Source organism: Pelodiscus sinensis, chromosome 8 (genome assembly GCF_052426305.1).
Source record: "Pelodiscus sinensis isolate ZL-2025 chromosome 8, ASM5242630v1, whole genome shotgun sequence".
Classification (NCBI taxonomy): domain Eukaryota; kingdom Metazoa; phylum Chordata; order Testudines; family Trionychidae; genus Pelodiscus; species Pelodiscus sinensis.
Window position 1 is genome coordinate 38,207,887 of NC_143059.1, and position 19,146 is coordinate 38,227,032.

The window sequence follows — 19,146 nt, forward strand, 5'->3', positions numbered from 1 at the left end:
TACTTAGTGTGGTTGTTGTACATCTCAGTTCATTGTGTTGTTTTTTTTAAAAAATTGCTTGTATTAATGCATTGATTTACCTGCTATCTAGCAGTGAATTAAAGCTCACTGTGTAGCATATCTAGTCCAACCAAAGGACTCTATGCTACAAATCAAGGCACATCTGGCTCCCTGTCCTGCCAGCACTGCCTCTTGTTTCAAAAGTCATGTTTAAGTTCTGCCAACATAAGTGGTAACGTAAGTGACTCAGGAGTGTGAAAAAACATTCCCTGAGTGACGTAAATTTAGCTGGCAGAAGCGGTAGTATGAACAGTGCTATGTTGGTAGGAGAATTTCTAATTATGACAACTGGAGAGCTCTCTCCTATCGTCATCAAGCTGCTATGTGACAGATCTTACAGTGGTAGAGCTGCATTTGTAGCAGTGCTGCTCTAAAGTCTCTAGTGTAGACATAGCTGAGTCTCTTGTGGACTGTGGGATGAGGTTTATCGGGGAGGTCGACAAATGCCTTTGATGTCGACCGCAGAGCGTCCGGACTACAGTGCTGTGCCACGAAACAGCTGATTGGCACAACACGTCAGCCATTTTAATTTAAATGAAGTGGCGATTATTTAAATCGCCACTTCATTTGAGTATGTCTAGTAAACTAATCTACATGGCTCTGGCGACAGAGCCATGTAGTCTAGACATACCCTAATAGTTTAGTGATAGAAATGTAGCCGTGTTAGTCTGGGGTAGCTGAAGCAAAATGCAGGACAATGTAGCACTTTAAAGACTAACAAGATGGTTTATTAGATGATGAGCTTTTGTGGGCCAGACCCACTTCCTCAGATCAAATAGTGGAAGAAAATAGTCACAACCATATATACCAAAGGATACAATTAAAAAAAATGAACACATATGAAAAGGACAAATCACATTTCAGAACAGGAGGGAGATGCGGGGGGGGGGAAGGAAGGTAAGTGTCTGTGAATTGACGATATTAGAGGTGGGGAGAGTGGGATGTTTGTGAGTTAATGGTATTATAGGTGATAATTGGGAAAGCTATCTTGATAATGTGTAAGATAGTTCAAGTGTTTGTTCAATCATCTTTGGAGAGTGTCGAATTTTAACATGAATGACAGTTCAGAGGATTCCCTTTCAAGTGCAGATGTAAAAGGTCTTTGTAGCAGAATGCAGGTGATTAAGTCATTGAGAGAGTGTCCTTTCTGGTTAAAATGGCAAGAAACTGTTTTTTCACACTATTTAATACACACACTATTATATCAACTACATGATTAGTCAATAAGGGAAGGTGCTCAAAAGGAGCTACACCCCCCACCTCCATGGCTCTGCAGTTTAAATGTAGTAAGAGCCGGGCATGCAGCTAGCCCAGATCCTACTACATTTAAACTGCAGAGCTGCAGCAAGGGTCACTCCTGGACCCGGTGTAAGCAAGGACTGAGCCGGACTTGCTCAGTCCTGGCTTGCACCAGATCCAGCAGCCCTGTCCATGCCAGCAACCTCTTTTGTGGTGACTGGGGCTGGCCACAAACAGAGACTGCTCTAGCAGCAGCCCCTGTCCATAGCCCCCATCCACCTGGGATTTTGAGGGGAAACAATCCATAAATACTGATAACGAAGGGCTGTAGATATGAGATGGCTCTTGGCAACAAGAGCTGTAACCACCTCAAGGTAGAATTTATTGCTGAAGTGTGCACCAAGGAGCAAAAGACTTAGGGAAGCTTCTGAACATAGGGCGGTGCACCCCCAGGTTTTGTACCCAGCATCTTCATTGCTGGGTCATGCCAGAGTGTCAGCTACCATCCCATCCCTGGGGGCCTGTAGCCAGACAGGAACCCACCTGTAACATCCATTTTTGCTTTCCTGGAGCATACAGGGCACACAGAGCAGAAGGCCTGGATATGCAGGCTGCTGCTGTGACCGTGAATGGCTGTAAACAGAGATATGCCAATTGCTGACCAAGAGGCTGCCAAGGAGTGCCCTTGACTTAACCCATATTGATACGAACACACAGCCGTCCACGGGGGGAGGAATCTCTTGCCCAGTAAAAAAATGTCTAGTACTCACAATTAATTTACACTTGCAAGAGAGATAACTAAACTTGAAACTTGCTTGTAAGAACTGGCGCCACAAAACGGACCAGTACAATTTGGCCTCTTAGATAAGAAAGAGGATACGGGCCCCCAGGGGTATAAAGATGGGTCCAGCAGCACATTTACTCTGAGTGTCAATCTACCATCTATCTGCTGGTCGGGTTAGGTGTTTGACCTCCCGAGGTTCCACGGGGACACCTACCTTGTATTCGTCTTTCCTAGGAATTGAGGGACTGGCCCTGGCTTGACCCGCTGGAGTCGAGAGGCACAGAAAGGGGTAAAAATTGTACCTGGATGTGGTCCTTTGTCTTAAGTGTACACATAGACTTAGAGCTCCTTAAAGATTAAGCTGTCACTTGGTACCACTATTTCTATTTTTTTATCTTTATTTTCTTTGTAACTATTTTTTTTCAAGATCTATATTTGCTAGCAGTTAAGAAATAGAGCAATAGCCATTGTAACCATAAGATCTGTATTTGCTAGCAGTTAATTTGCTAGCAGTTAAAAAAGAGAGCAATAGCCATTGTAACCATATGCTTTATAAGTCTTTTTAATAAACCTGTAACTGTTTAAGTTTTAACCTGATTCCTTCAGTTGCTGTAACAGAACCAAGCACAATTTAAAAGAACTTCAGCTCTTCATAAGGAAGAGCTTGGACGTTTGGATTTGTGTCACTCCCAGGTGACAGATCCATTGGGGCATCTCTCAGTCTTTCCTAGACTGCCCGCTGCGAAGGAATCTTGTATTCTAGCAGCTAAAATTTGAGATGTAATAGGCTCTTCCTATAGGCCCATGGCGCACACACACACACTGCCCTGACCATTGGCTGACAGGGCCCCACTGTCACCTGAACTCCACTGAAGGCTCCAGAGTCCGAACTGATGGCATCAGGATCCAGGTCACTGACCCTGCCCACTCAGAGTTCCAGTTGCTGGCCGTGCTCCTGGGGGATCCACTGCCTCCGGGATTCCAGATCCAGGGCTCTGCTTATGTTCCCAGTCTGGAGCTGCACAGCTTCAATTCCTGGAAAGATACTGGAACAGATTATTAAATCAGTTTTTAAGTGCGTGGAGGGTATATGGTTATAAGGAATTTCCAACAAGGATTTATTGAGAATAAATCATGCCAGACCATTCTAATTTCCTTCTTTGACAGGTTATTGGCCTAATGGATAGGAAGAAGCTGTAGATTAAGTGCTGTGGGAAGTGCAGCTTCAGCAACAAGCTACTCAGTCAGGGTATGTCTACACTACAGTGCTAATTCGAACTAATTTATTTCAAATTAGTTAATTCGAAATAAGCTAATTTGAAATAATGCATCTAGACCCAAAAACTAATTCGAATTAGCATTTTACTAATTTGAAATAGCACGTCCACATTGAGTGGACCCTGAATCGAAGGTAAGGCTGGCCGGAACCAGTGCCAAAAGGGCATCAGTGTCTGACTTAGTGTGTGGGGCTGCTGCTTCAGGCTAGCTGAGGGCTGTGCTTAAAGGTACCCGACCACCTATCTCGGACAGACAGTTCTCAGGTTTCTCTGCTTGCTGGTCCACCTCACTGAGGGACAGCAAAGCATTCGTGTCTTGGAGTGCTCTGCTTGCCCTCACTCGGGACAACACGGCACTCTGCAACATGGGAACCAGACCTGTCACTGGGCATGCCAGTGCATTTCGTGGGGTCGTTGCCATCTGCCCGGCTGCACTGTCTGCAGGCTGCCATCCGGGAGGTCCATCGAGGGGCTGTCAGGATCCAGGGGGCCCTGTGGGAGAGCTTCCACCCTGACGAGCGCTAACAGTCTCCCCGGTCTGCTCCACTGGGGGCTTGTGCCCCATTCCTCCCTCTCGTCCTTTCACTTACCCTTCTCTAGCCCCCCCCCTTCCTGATGTCAAATAAAAGACACGTATTTTCAAAAATAACAACTCTCTTTATTCAACACAACTGGGGAGGGGGAATGAAACTGTGGGGAGATGGGGGAAAGGAGGCGGAGAGGGCAGGAGAGAGGGTGGGAGAGGGGAGGGTGAAAACTGGGAGGAGGGATCTGGAAGGGGGAAGCAAGGGGAAGAAGGGGGAGGGGAAGCTCTGGGATCAGGGGTGGGAGTCTCGCTGGGCCAACTGCCTCCCAGCACGGCGAGGGAGGGGACCCCGGCGTCCTCGGGGGAGATGAGGTGGAGAGGGGAATGAGGTGGGAGGTGTGGAGATTCAGGAGGAGGGTGTGGAGGTTGAGGAGGAAGAGGTGGGAGGGGGGCAGGAGTGGGAGGAGGGACAGTTGTTGGGGGGGCAGCAGGCGCAGGACCGGCACAGGGCACCTTGCTCTGCAGCAGGGCCTGCAGGTGACAGTTCCTTGCTCGGTCCTCAGCAAGCTGCTCCTGGCAGAGCTGCAGGTCTTCCTGCATCCAGGCCTCAACAGTCCGGTGCAGGGCCCCTAGGTGCTGGTCCCAGAACTCCTGCTGTGTGGTGGTGGTCTGGAGCAGGCCACGGGTGCGGGAGCATGGCCCAGGCAGGGTGGTGCACCCTGCACGAGCAGCTGGTGCAGCTGTAGAGAAAGAAGAGAAGTGGTCAGTTCTCCCTGGGGACACAGTGGATGATGCCCGGCCCCCTCCGCCCCCCCTGCGACGTGAGGGCGACTGTGCCCTCCATCGTCGGAGCTGCTGTGCTTGCACAGAGGCCATGGTCAGGAAGACTAGCTCTCCCCGGGACTGGGAGCTGCCCCAAGACTGCACCCGTGCCCCTGTGCCGTGTATAGTGCGGCCGGGGCAGCGGGGAGGGTGGGGGGGGGGGTAGATGTCCCCTTCCTCTATGTAGAGGGTGTGTGTGAAGGGAGGACGTCCTGCTGGGTCCTGCCCTGGGGTCGGGAGCATGTCAGGTCTCTTCACACGTGTGTGCCTTTTGGGCCACGGCCCCTGGGTGTCACGCAGCTGGAGCCACCTGCCCAAGGGTGGCATGGCACATGCTCACACGTGCACAGGTGGCTGTGTGATCCATGGGAGGCATGGCCCACGTGCGCGGTCCCTGGTCTCCCTCCCCGCCTCCTCTCCCCCCCCCCCCCTGGGGCAGGGGACAGTACTGGCACTTACCTGATATGGCCTCCCTGGCCAACCCTGCCGACTCCAGTGCCGGGACAGCTGGTGGTGGCCCCTCCGGTGCGCCTGGGTCAGGGCCCTCAGCTCCTGGCTCACTGCCTCCCGGGCTGGCGCGGACCGCCCTGTCCCCCAGGAGTTGGTCGAGGGCGGGGAAATAAGGGCAAGTGGCCGCCCCTGGTGGCCCTGGCATACGCTTGCCACAGCTCTTTGACTTTCAGGTGTACCTGCTCCTGGGTGCGCCTGTGTCCCTTTCGGGCCATGGTGGCTGCTATGCGGCCATAGATGGCCGCGTTCCTCCTCCTAATGCGAAGATCATGGACGTTGGGGGCCTGCCCCCAAATCTCAATGAGGTCCATGACCTCCACACTAGTCCAGGAGGGTGCGCGCTGTCTATGGCCCCTGAGTGCTGGGGGACTGGGCGGGGGACGGCAAGTGCCGTCTGGCCAGAGTCTACCCCTTTAAGGGCCCCGGGGCTGGGGGAGAGGAGAGGAGCTCTCCTGGTTTGGCCCAGAGTGGCCACCAGGGCAAGCTGGGAAGGGCTAGCCTCCAGCTAGTTTGAATTAAGTGGCTACACAGCCCTTAATTCAAACTACTTAATTCGAACTAGGCATTACTCCTTGTAGAATGAGGTTTACCTAATTCAAATTAAGTGTTCTGCTATTTCGAATTAAATTCGAAATAGCGGTTTGCATGTATAGCTGCTATTAAAGTTAATTCGAACTAATGACTGTTGTAGTGTAGACATACCCTCAGGGCCAAAAGGGGACTGCATAAAGAAGCAGTTCTGGATATTATCAGGGCAACTAACTTGTATGTTTCCTTATCAGGTTTAGTCAGGATGATGTATCTGAAAGGTGAGCTGAGGAAGGACCCAGAAAGAGCTACGCAGTGGTCATGCATGCTTTATCCTTCTCAGGACCACTGCTATGTTCTGGACTCTAGGATCATCTAAAGGTTCATAGACCACTGCTACCATATCTCAGTTTATTGCCTTAAGGACTTCCAGCGTGCCAAGGTCAGGAGGGCACTTGACCGAGCTCATGAGCAGAACCATTTCACTCCACATCCTGCGGACAGTCTATTGAAGGCAAGTGAGCTGGGAGTTGTTGATGACACCTATGTTCCCCTGAATGCTCACATGGTGACCCATCTCTGAGTGGTTTGGACAGGGTCTCACAGGAAGCCTATGTTTTGTTAGTCTATAAAGTGCTACCAGACCCTTTTTTTTTTATAGTAGAGCCAGTTACAGAATCTACATACACTGAATCCTAGTACAGTGCCTTGCCTTAAACACAAGACCTGTCTTCCTTAAAATCTACAAAACTTACACCGAAACTCTGTATTTTAGTACTTAGCCTTTGGTTAACAAAAACTGTGAGGGTAGGCAGATAATATTGTTGCATATGCACTATCCATCAAATAAAAGGATATTTTATGAATAATAGTCATATTCTGTCACAGAGTCTGTATGTATTTTATAAGAAATGGTCCAAAAGCTCTCTCCAAGTGCTCCTGAGAAATAGGTTTTGCCTCTGAAAGCATGTTTGCAGTTAAAGATACTGATCAAAAAACTTTGTTATTGATTTACTCCAAATAATATGTTTTGGATATTTGTTTCCATGCCATTTGACTCCTAACTATATTCTCTTTTAATAAATATTTTCAAAAGCATTATTGAATAGAACACTTGTCTTGCAGTAAGTTACTGCTTTCCCCTGTAATAAATGGAAACTCTAACAAAGGTAGTGTTCTTGACAAGCTAATTGGCAGCCTACATTATTAGGGCATACTCATATCACTAAAGAAAATCATATGAAAATATTCATAAATATTTGCAGGTGGGAGAAATAGAATTTAGAACAATCTGTTCAAGCTGGTGTTCTGACTATAATTAAACTTTTAAAGAGTTCTAGACAACCTACATGTGTAACAGTCAGATGGAGGAATTATATCTCTTCTTTCTGTCCTGTTCCTCTCCCCTCCTTCTTGGCCACAGTTCAAATGCTAAGAAGGTCTGGTTAGTAAGAGAGACCGAGTGCTGTAAACCATGCTAGTTGTAGGTGAAGTCTAGTTCCCCAGTGCTATATACTGTCACTGTTCCTTTTTCTCTGATATCCTACAACTTAACATAGCTTTTGCAGTGTGTTTGTCACAGGTGCTGTCATTCCCTTCAAAGGAGCTATCATCCTCCTGTCTCTACATGCAGCTGGCAACCTCAGCTTTTCAGGTGGTAAGTCTAGAACCAGGAAAAATAATTTGGAGATAAGCTGTTAATAAAGCAATAGAATGTGTGTGATACTTGTTCTAATCAATGCACCCTTTGTAGGATGTGTTCATCCAGTGTAATGTGTGACTTACACTTACATCAATATTTATAGATGCTACATTATAACTTGTAGCACATTCTTGTATCACTTTCACTATAATCACTGGCACTTTAGAGAAGCCTAAGGTAGACCACACAATGGGTTTGTTTGTTTGTTTGTTTGAGTCTTTTAAGTAAGTGTATTGACTTGGAAGAAATTGATTTTTATTTTTTTTAATACTTTTAACATGTAATGTCAACATTTTTAAAGGTTTTATCAATTTAAATTTTGCACAGTTGCACAAAATTATGGGGTTTATGCATTTTTTCAGTTTTTATTAATTTCCAACAACTGTGAAAAATTAAACTATGGAAGGGAGTCAGACAATAATTATAGCAGATGTTGCGATTCAAGTGTTAAAACTTTGTAATAACACAAATTGTCAACATCACATGTCAAAACATGGAAATTAAATATCCTTTAATCACTTCTAATAAGTTTTCAAACAGAATTTTTCTTTGCTTATATGTAAATTTTCATTATCAGTGGAAATATTTTTGTTTGTATAGTTCTGGTGAAATTAATGTTTATCCACTGTTACCAATACAAATCTAATCCTTCCAAGTCTCAAAATAAAGCCCCTTTTTTTGTTTGGGCTATTACCTCATGTATTGAGTTGTTCAGAGTCAGATTATTTCTTTTGTCTCTAACTGCTGGGCAGACTTGTTTAGTTGTTTAGTTAACAGAAATATTTGTGCACACAGGAGATTGATGCTTGTAACATTTCCCTTTGGTTGTGTGCAGACTTTTCCATACTATCATAATAGCACTGTTTTTAGAGAGAAGTAGAATCAGGAGAGATTGATCCTAAAAGGAGCTGTTCTGACACTTAATGCTGATGGAAAATGTACATCTATCTCTTCTGTGCATTGATGGGAGAAAGATCACTTCATGATCTGATTAGTGGACGAGAAACGTAACACAAACTTACTCTAACTACAAAAAAGTGGCATATCCCATTCTCAACTGTTGGAATGTGTGCAGCAGTAGGTAGGTCATCCTGGCACATCAAGTTGCACTGGAGGAATGTTATTCACGCGAATGCTTAGTAACATCACAAGCTAAGTCTTTTTTGCCTTACTCACATTAGTAGCATCATTGGCTTCAATAGAACTACTGCACGTGTAAGCATTTGCTGGAGTTCCTGCTGGCTATGCCATGTAGCATACTATGAGTAAACTTGTATTTATTAACAAATAAAAATACATGTGCCCGCAAAATTACAATAGATAACCTTTAAAGACAGTTACATACCTACTAATTTTCTGTTATTTGAAATGTCATTGTGGACCATCTTTCACACAACGAATGATGAAAGTTACACATTTTCCTTGCATCTGATTTTTTTTTCTGCCAAATACCAACAGTGATTAGTCCAACAAGGCTTCTCTCTGGACTGTATTGCTTAAACAATAGATTGGAAACAGGGCTCTTTTGGGGTTTAATGACCAGATAAAAGGAATTTAACTTGAGATATATTATACAATGAAAACAGAATTAAAAATCAGGGATATGCCGATTTATTTGAATCCACTTTGCAATTTCAGATGGTATGTGCAGGGCATTGCTAGAGAATTGTCCTGTATGCTAGCAACTAGTATTTCTGGAACTCTTCTCCACTTAAATTAAGATAGAGAATAATCATGCAGCCATTATATATGGATGGGAGGGCTTTAAAACCTGCTGGACATCAACTGTAAGTAAATGCTGGACTCAGCTGTTATTATTGCTGTTAGAGATAGGGGAAAAACCAAAACCTGAGGATCCAGTGACAGACATCAAATGCTGAATTAGTTTTGACCCAGCTCTAATTGGTTTCTGGCTCAACCCCATCTCTAAGCCATTTATTAAGAACATGTAATGAAAGCATGCTTATCTACGCTTTGCTTCTGCATTTGCTGAATCTTGCACTATATTGATGTTTGTCTGAGGTTAGTGTCCTGTCAATTAACAACTGGTAGAATAAGCATACAGAAAGCAGGACATTATTCTGCTGCATTATTCTCAAGGGAAAATATTATAAATGTGAATAATAGTAAATTACGTGAAGTCATAACTGATTCAGTTTGTGTAAGTTGCCCTTGATTTTGATAGCATTAACACAGTGCATATTTTTTCCTAAGTGACACAAGATGTGGCTGGCTGTAGTTGAGTCATGTTTGATCCTTGGAACTGTATCGGCGCAAAGATTTGTTGGCAATAACATCCCTTCTAATCCTGAAGTATTTATGACTATTGTAAGTAAAGTGAGAGAGAACTTCTGTGAAGCAGTGAAATGTTGCTAGTAGCTCAAGATGTAAGTCTCTGAATTAAACTGATAGAGCCTATAATAGATTATGCCTCATAGTTCAGTATTCCTTGAAATATGAATCCACTAGAAACTACTTCCAGTTAAAATCCTGAGTGAATACATGGCCTAGGAAAGCCTTTACAAATTGAAAGCCTATTGGCCATCTGACACCAAACTCAAAGCCTTTGTTTTTTTTTTCCTGCAGAGTGAGATCATCACCTACTGGGGATACCCAAGTGAAGAGTATGATGTTGTGACAGTAGATGGTTATATACTTAGTGTTAACAGAATACCTCATGGGAGAGTACCTGCTAGCAACACAGGTAAAATTGCATCTTCCTGCAGCTATGCAGTAAGTCAAACAGAAATCAATTTTACATTTTAGTCCTGCCCCAGGACTTGTGGAGCACCAATAGTAGAACTTCCACAGAGCACTGAGAGTGGGGGAAAAAGCAGTACTGAAGAGTTCCCATACCACCCCTGTGATTGTATCCAGCCAGAGCCACTGGATCTCAGCCTTCCCCATGCTTCTGGGTGCAGAGAAAAGAAATCTGGGCCCTTGTTAGAGAAGTGCTTATTTCGTGCTTATTTTGGTCCATCAGTCTTCACATGGGTAACTGGTCTCACACTTGGTCATCTGTTTTATCTGTATGATCGCATGGCCTAAAACAAAGCATGTACAGCAAATAGCTGAATGTTAAATTACTTGCCTCATTTACTGTGGTTAGGTTTCTAATCTCTGTTGCATAAATTCATCCTTGAAACACTGAAAGTTTGTGATCGATTGTTGCTTTAAACGTTTATGAACCGAAACTTTTTTTATTATGGAAAATCAATATTCATATTGTCGTTTGACTTAAGGTAGGATGTCTAATAGGAATTGTTTTGGAACAAGATTCCTCTGAACTGTTGGTTTTTGAAGAGTAAATGACCACATGCATTCGTTCAAACAAATTAATATGAAAATGGTCAGGAGGAGAAAAGTTTTTTACATCTTGTACTAAACCAAATCTCTCCAATCTGCATATGCAGTCTCGCAAGGGTTCAGCATTGTCCTTGCAAAGTATACAGGTACACAGGTAATATGTTTTCCCCCTGATAATTCCTAAAGCAAAGGTAAATGGTTCTGTTTTTTATAAAAATGGGAAGAAAATTCTTCACTTTAAAGGCCACAAGAGGACAGCAGAGTGTGTATGAGGACGCAAGAAACTAAAGATGCAGGTGAGGATCTTAGCATAGTGAGAAGACCAGGGAAGGAGTACTGTGTGGAGAGGGGAAAGAGGAGAGAGAAAGTGGGAGGGAAGAATACAAGTGAAATAATGAGGAAGGAAGAGAGAGAGATAGCAGGAAAAGAGTAAACAAAATTGACAAACTGAAGGCAAGAGAAATGAAAAGTTTCTGCCTGTAGGTAAGGACAACTAAGTATAAACCTTTGTTAGTACTAACTATGTTGGTCATGAAAAAAGAGGTCAAAATTACTAGAGTGCCACAGTTGGAATCCAAATGTTGAGATCTAAATCAGTTGTCCTTCCTAGGGCAATATGATAGAATCATAGGACACTAGAACTGGAAGGGACCTCGAGAGGTCATCGAGTCCAGTCCCATGTCCTCATGGCAGGACCCAGTACCATCTGGACCATCCCTGATAGATGTCTATCCAATCTGCTCTGAAATATCTCCAGAGATGGAGATTCCACAACCTCCCTAGGCAACTTATTCCAGTATTTAACCACCCTGGCACTTAGGAAGTTTTCTGTAATGTCCAACCTAAACCTCCCTTGCTGCAGTTTAAGCCCATTGCTTCTTGTCCTATCCTCAGAGGCTAAGGAGAACAATTTTTCTCCCTCCTCCTTGTGACACCCTTTTAGATACCTAAAACCACTATCATGTCCCCTCTCAGTCTTCTCCTTTCCAAAATAAACAAGCCCAATTCTTTCAGTCTTCCTTCATAGGTCATGTTCTCTAGACCTTTAATCATTCTTGTTGCTCTTCTCTGGACCTTCCAGTTTCTCCACATCTTTCTTGAAATGTGGTGCCCGGAACTGGACACAATGCTCCAACTGATGCCTAATCAGTGCAGAGTAGAGTGGAAGAATGACTTCTCATGTCTGTCTTACAACACTCCCAGAATTATTTTGCTTTTTTTGCAACAGCATCACACTGTTGACTCATATTTAGCTTGTGGTCCACTTGGACCCCTACATCCCTTTTTGCAGTTCTCCTTCCTAGACAGTCGCTTCCCATTTTGTGTGTGTGAGAGTGATTGTTCCTTCCTTAGTGGAGTACATTGAATTGTCCTTATTAAACTTCATCCTATTTACCTTAGACCATTTCTCCAGTTTGTCCAGATAATTTTGAATTATGACCCTGTCCTCCAAAGCAGTAGCTTATTGCTTATCCAGAAGAATCACCAGCCACAAACCTAAAACAGAGATCACCAGTCTGGAGGAAGGGTTTGTTTGTTTGGTTTTGTTTTCCCTTTCAGCATGTAATTAAGGAGAAATCTTTTAGGGCCTCAGAAGTGTCACTGTGCAAAAAGAGATGATGCAAATCAAAGATGATCAAGAGATACAAAGCAATGTTATTAGTGTTTGGCAAGCTGCGTTCTTATAAAGTGATTATTTAATATGGTTATGAATTTATTTGTAAATTTATTTAGAGCATCTAGACCATGGGTAAGAATCTCATTCTAATTTTAAATCTAAATAAATGAATGTTACTAATTAATATTTGCATTTTGAGGTTTTGTTTTTTCCATTGTACTCTGAGAGATGGCATGGTTAAATGAATCCATCAGGCGGTGCTGTTGGATTGAAAATAAGCATGTTGTTGAGGTAATAATCAGCTACGTCAAGGGGATAGTGAAGAAGTCTATGATGGATTTTAATAATTTTTTATAAAAGTTTCATAACCGTGTCTGAAAGTTTTGGTTGATGTTGTAATTTAACACTTGCTTTTGTAATGTGAAAACCCATTGTGATTGAATGCCTAGGGTTAGGCCATACTGAAAATGTCACATTCGGAACAAACTGCAAGAAATTGGTCAGACAATTTCCCAAAAACTAGTGGTTTATTTTATAATTAGATTCACCAAACCAGTAACAAAGAACTTCAGTATCACCACACTTGTTAACAAGAACTGAAGCATAGTCCTCCTCAGATATGCCAGCCCATGGTTCTCATCTCGACAAGTTGGTCTAATATAGTGAGTGGTTACTAAAAACACATTTAATCATAGAATCATAGACCACTAGAACTGGAAGGGACCTCTAGGGGTCATTGAGTCCAGTCCCCTGCCCTCGTGTGTCAGTCTTCCATTTCCAAGGGATCAGACATTTACCCCAGGTCAATAAGTTTCAAAACCAAACCATCAGCCAATCGTTAGTAAACTTAACTCAAGATTTATTAAGAAGAGTTAAATGGTTAATAGATCATATACATGTACATAATTACAAAGTGCTTATCAGGTTTGTAGCAGTGATGGAATAGTCTGCTACTTTGTAAAATTCTCTCTGGAATTGGCCAAACGTATTAGTCATTAGTCCTTGTCCAAAGCTTCATGATAGAATTCCAGTCCAGAGAAATGAAGCAGGAAATTAAGATAGAATGGCCATGTTCCAACTGCAATTTATATTCTTTGCCATATGCATGGAAACTCACTATCTCAAATAAAGCTTCCAACCCCCCAATATGGCAAATTACAGGCCCAGGGTGGAATTCAGGGTCACATGAACATAGCCCATGTCCTTGCATGGTTTGCCATTGGCTCCTTTCAGTCTGAGGTATTTGCAGAAAGACTTGCTGAGCAGGGGGAGTTTCTTCTGTGGGACATTGTGAGAGCTGAATGTCCTTATTGGGCTAGCAACATAAAGCTGGCTAGCCTTGATGTTAACCTATCTATGAGGAGTGTCATCCAGGAATATAGCACATGATTAAGATACAAGCCAGTAATCATAACTTCAAATGCAAAGATACTTGCATATAAATAGTATTACAATATATAACAGATTGCGATGTTTTTTACATCAATACCTTGGATGAAGTACTTTGGCAAAAATCCATTGCAACTTTGTAAGAATGGTGACTTTATTAGTGCAACAAGTCATTTTTATACTACATCCCACCCATCTCTAGAACCCTACCAAATTTACATTCCATTTTGGTCAATTTCATGGTAATAGGATTTAATTTTCATAATTTCAGCTATTAAATCTGAAATTTCACAGTGCTATAATTGTTGGAATACTGACCCCAAAAAGGAGTTGAGTGGAGTGTGTGGGGTTGCAGAGTTATTGTAGGAGGGTTGTGGTACTGCTTCCCTTACTTCTGCACTGTTGCTGCTGGTTGCGATTATTGCCTGCAGAGCTGGACAGCTGGAGAGTGGTGGCTTCTGGCCAGGAGCCCAGCTCTGAAGGCAGAGCCACTGCCAGCAGCAGCACTGATATAAGGGTGGCATGGTATAGTTTTGTCATCCTGACCTCTGCACTGCCTTCAGTGGTCAAAAAGTGGTGACTGTAGGCCAGGCACCCACCACTGAAGGCAACAGTGCAGAAGTAAGGGTGGCATGGTACGGTTTGGCCTTGCTTGCTTCCATGTTGCTGTGGTAAGACGCTGTCTTCAGAACTGGGTCCTGGCCAACAGTTGCTGCTTTTCAGACACCCAGCTCTGAAGACAGTGCAGAAGTAAGGGTAGCAATACTGTGACTCTCCTAAAATAACCCTGCAAGCGCCTGCAAATCCTTTTGGGTCAGGACCCCCAATTTGAGAAATGCTGGCTTCTACTGTGATATCTGTAGAGCATAGGGTAAAGGCACACAAAAGATCAGATTTTGTGAGAAGAGACCAGATTTTACAGTCTGTAGTGCATTTTTATGGCTATGAATTTGTTACAGCCCTAATCATGTCATCGGTAATCAGCAGATAATAGTCCTCTCCTTGGGACATAGCTTCAAAAGGCTGGATTGTTTTTGTCCCAAAAAGTGCGACCTTGTTTTGCACATTGTTCAACATAGTGTTTTGATAACCCAGGCCTTGTATCTCCTCTTCCTCCTAGAGAGGTTACCTATAATCCCAGGCCACAATAATACATACACTTGAATACAATGGACCCCAAAGATACTAAAACTTAATTCAGTAAGATTGTTTTCAAGGACATTGCAGGAAATTGCCATATCTGTCACAGTCACACTAGAGAGGCAAGGATGCAAGTGCAAGGTAACGTATTTTTATTGGACCACCTTCTGTTGGTGAGAGGGAGAAGTGCTTCAGGTGTGGGAATAGTGTTTAGCGTGTCACTGCTAGATATAAGACTGAACAAATAATTTAACATAAGTAGTTAGCACACATTGTAAGTGGCCATGTGAATGATGGTCCCTTAGAATATGTGGTAACTTGAAAGCTTGTTTCTCTCGTCAACAGCAGTTGTCCCAGTGAAAGATAAATTCTTCACCCTCCTTGTCTCTCCAATATCCTGGAACCAACATGGCTATTCCTGTGTCTATTAACAACAGTATTTAAAAAATGTATCTGTTTTCAAATGTGGTTTTGGCTTGTTCTGATGGTTCACTGTATTTTTAATTTTGTATAAAACTTCTCTCCTTTCTCTCCTTCCATCAATTTCATTTCTGCATACTTAATTTTGAATAACTGCAATTATTTGCAAAGTAATCATTTAACTAGTATCAATTGTAAATAGACCTTTCACTGTTTAGCTCTCCACTCTTTAATTTGATAGAACAGCATATGTTAAGGACTTAAGCTCTATCTCTTTTAACTGCTTTGGTGGGCTATCATGAGTTGGTTTACACAAACTGTTGCAATGGTATTAGGGATGGGGAAGAAGGAAAGGTGAGCATCTGTGGAAGGACAGTATGTGCAGAGGCAGGAAAGTGAATGGTGCTGGTGCCAGCTTGGTCAAGATCTCGATGAAGGACAGAAAAGCTCTTAGGAGCAGCATCCCCTTCAATAGATTCAAATCTCTGTGTTCTCTGGCACCATATCTTGTGCAGTAAAACAAATTGTCACTTTCCTGCTGGGCTTGAGCTGCTAGTTGTTTTCAGGAGGGCACGGGGAATGCTCCTATACCTGCCACTATACTCTGGACACAAGGTCCAGTGATTGAAACATTGATCAAACTAGAATTACTTCTAATTCTGGTATCCATTGGTGTAGGTGCAGTCAAAGGTATCCATGTCAGGGCTCTTTAAGGAAACAGTTCTGACATGCAGTAGTATAAAGTGCTCTGGCACTGACCGCATGACACTTAAAAAAACATTAGTTAATGTTATAGAAATGGTTCCCAAACCTTTTTCCCCCAGGAACTCGTTGGCATCTTACTAAATATTGTGGACCCCTTTCATTTCTGGGACTTTCAGAACACATGGTGCATCAGAGGTCATGCTGTGCAGAGGAAGCCATTTTGAGCACAAAATGGTGTCCTCCAAGTGTCAAAAGACTTGGAACAGTGTTTTAGTGTATACTGCCTCCAGACCATAACCCATCAGAGCTCATGGCAGACTCACAAAGGTCTGGGGACCCTATTTTGGGAACCACTGTATTGTAGTAATGATTAGGAGGGGAATGAACATAACCACAAAAGGGTAAAGTAGGCCACAAGAAACTCTGGGAATTAATGTGCATTGTGTGGAGAGGCTGTGGATCCAGTAATCAGAATGAAACTCACCTAACTGGTATACCTTTACAGGCATGCACTGCTTAGAGCTTCAACTACACAACAAATGTGTCTTCTGGCAATCAAATATAATAGGACTAGTATTGAAGTACATCCTCAGTATACATTTAGCCATGGTAATTATAAACAATTCCCTTAAATCAGGGGTGGGGAACCTTTTTTGCATGGGGGCTGCTGACTCACAGAAAAATCACAAATAAAAAGCAAAAAACAAACCCTCACTGAGGGTATGTCTACACTACAGTGTTATTTCGAAATAGCTTATTTCAAAATAACGCATCTACACACAAAATGCATTTTGAAATAGCATTTTGCTATTTCGAAATAGTGTGTCCACACTGAGTAGACTCTGAATCACATTTAAGGCTGGCTGGAACCAGTTCCGGCAGGGCACCAGGTCAGGACTTACTGTATGGGGCTGCTGCCTGAGGCTATCTGAGGTCTGTGCTTAAAGGGACCCCCCTGGACAGCCAGTTCTCATGTTTCCCTGCTTGCTTGTCTGCCTTGATGAGAGACAGCAAAGCATTTTGTCTCTGTGTGCTCTGGTTGCCCTCACTTGGGACACCACAGCACTCTGTAACATGGAGACAGAGCTGCACCTGGGCACTCTGGTGCTTCTTTTGGATGTGTTGCTGTGAGCCTGGCTGCACTTTCTGCAGGTTGCCATCTGGGAGAGCCATCGGGGGACTGTCAATATCCAGGAGGCCCTGTTGGAAAGTTTCTACCCTGAGGAGCACTAAGAGCCTCCCCGGTCTGCCCCACTGGGGGCTTGTGCCTCATTCCTCCCTCACGTCCTTCCACTTACCCCTCCCTAACCGCCCTTCCTAATGTCAAATAAAATACACGTATTTTCATGAACACAAACTCTCTTTATTTAACCAAACTGAGGGAGGGGGGATGAAACTCTGGTGAGACTGGGGAAAGGAGGTGGAAGAGGGGAGGAGAGAGGCTGGGAGAGGGGAGAGGGAAATATGGGAAGAGGGAGCTGGAAGGAGAAGCAAGGGGAAGAAGGGGGAGGGGAAGCTCAAGGTTGAGAGTCTCGCAGGACCAACTTGATTTTCATGGGAACCTGCTCCTGGGTTCACATGGGGCCTTTGGTGGCCAGGCTGGCAGCTATCCTGCCATAGACGGCCGCATTCCTCCATCTTGTGTGGAGATCATGGACATTGGGGGCATCCCCCCAAACCTGAATAAGGTCCATGATCTCCACCCTGGACCAGGAAGGCCCTGGTAGGCTCCTGGGAGCTGGCAGACTGCTCCTGGGAAGCAGTGGAGGGCTGGCTGCCAGTGGCTTGATGGCTCATGTTTTGGGGCCACTGGATCAGGGACAGTGACTACCCCTTTAACAGCTCCAGGAAGGGGAGGAGGGAGTGTAGTGTTCTTGGTTGAGGCTGGAGTGGCCACCAGGGCACCCCGGGAAGGCTCTAGGCCCCCTATTTGAAATAAGTGTCTACACAGCACTTATTTTGAAATAGCTATTTCAAATTTGGCGTTAATCCTCGTAGAATGAGGTTTACCAAATTCGAAATAAGTGCTCCACTATTTTGAATTTATTTCGAAATAGCAGTTTGGCTGTGTAGACGCTTGGAAAGTTATTTCAAAATAAGCGATGTTATTTTGAAATCACTTTGCTGTGTAGACATACCCTGACATGACCCCTGCCTGAGAAGGAAAAAGATATTTCTCACATTCCCCTGGCACACCAGAGCCTGGAGGCAGTGTGTGTGTGCGGGAGGGGGGGGGGGAGAGGGACTTAGGCTAGAAGATTTTGTGTGCTCCAGGGATAGTGGGGAGCTGGAGCACCAGTATAGGCTCCCCAATGGTGGGGGGAAGGCCTGAGCCTCAGGGGCTGGATCCAAGCAAGCCAAGGGCTGCATTCGGCCCCCAGGCCTTAGGTTCCCCACCCCTGCTTTAAATCTTCCCCCATGTGTTCCATATTTAGGAATGATAGCATTTGAGAAACATATTTTTTCTATAAAATTGTTCTTTAACACGTAGTAATACAAGTGAGATCATTCTTCCATGTTTTCCTGTTATAAGTGGTGTCCTTATGAAATTCCACATTACAGTCTCTGGCAATTCAATTTAATCCCTCCCTAGCCTAGAACTGGATATTGGAGTCAGGAGTTTAGCTGTTGGGGCATGAGTATCATTTTGTTCTAAATGTCACAGAAGTTTTGGTTGTGTGTAATATTCAGTCAAATCTCTCTCTCTCTCTCTCCCATTCAGGTCTGAAGCCTGTTGTGTTTCTGCAGCATGGTTTACTTACAGATGGTAGCAACTGGATCACTAATGTGGCTAAAAACAGCCTGGGCTTTATTCTGGCAGATGCAGGCTATGATGTTTGGATAGGAAATAGCAGAGGGAACACCTGGTCTAGAGGTCACAAAACTCTGTCAGTGCTCCAAAAGAAATTCTGGGCTTTCAGGTAGACTATAGTTTGGGAAAAACCATGTGACCAATTTGTTTTATGTTTGTTATGAAAGATTTCACTACTTCAGTGAGAAATGTATAATGAATTAATTTAAAACACCAAAATGTGTCCACTAATATTGAATGCCCAGTTTGACAATTCCACCTGGATTTTTCAGATATGTTAGACACAGCCGGTTGACTTCAAGTCAGGT

General features: G+C 43.8%; 1 protein-coding gene across 2 annotated transcripts in view; it reads left to right on the top strand.

Moving 5' to 3' along the window:
- LOC102457693 (lysosomal acid lipase/cholesteryl ester hydrolase-like) overlaps positions 1–19,146 on the top strand; it is a 132,677-nt gene that overhangs the window by 103,570 nt on the left and 9,961 nt on the right. For both annotated transcript variants that reach the window (XM_075935088.2, XM_075935086.2), the window contains exons 3-6: positions 7,329–7,403; positions 9,663–9,776; positions 10,035–10,152; positions 18,749–18,947. In XM_075935088.2, coding sequence (XP_075791203.1) covers positions 9,672–9,776; positions 10,035–10,152; positions 18,749–18,947 — 422 coding nt within the window. In that variant the 5' untranslated portion in view covers positions 7,329–7,403; positions 9,663–9,671. The remainder of the gene's footprint in view (positions 1–7,328; positions 7,404–9,662; positions 9,777–10,034; positions 10,153–18,748; positions 18,948–19,146) is intronic.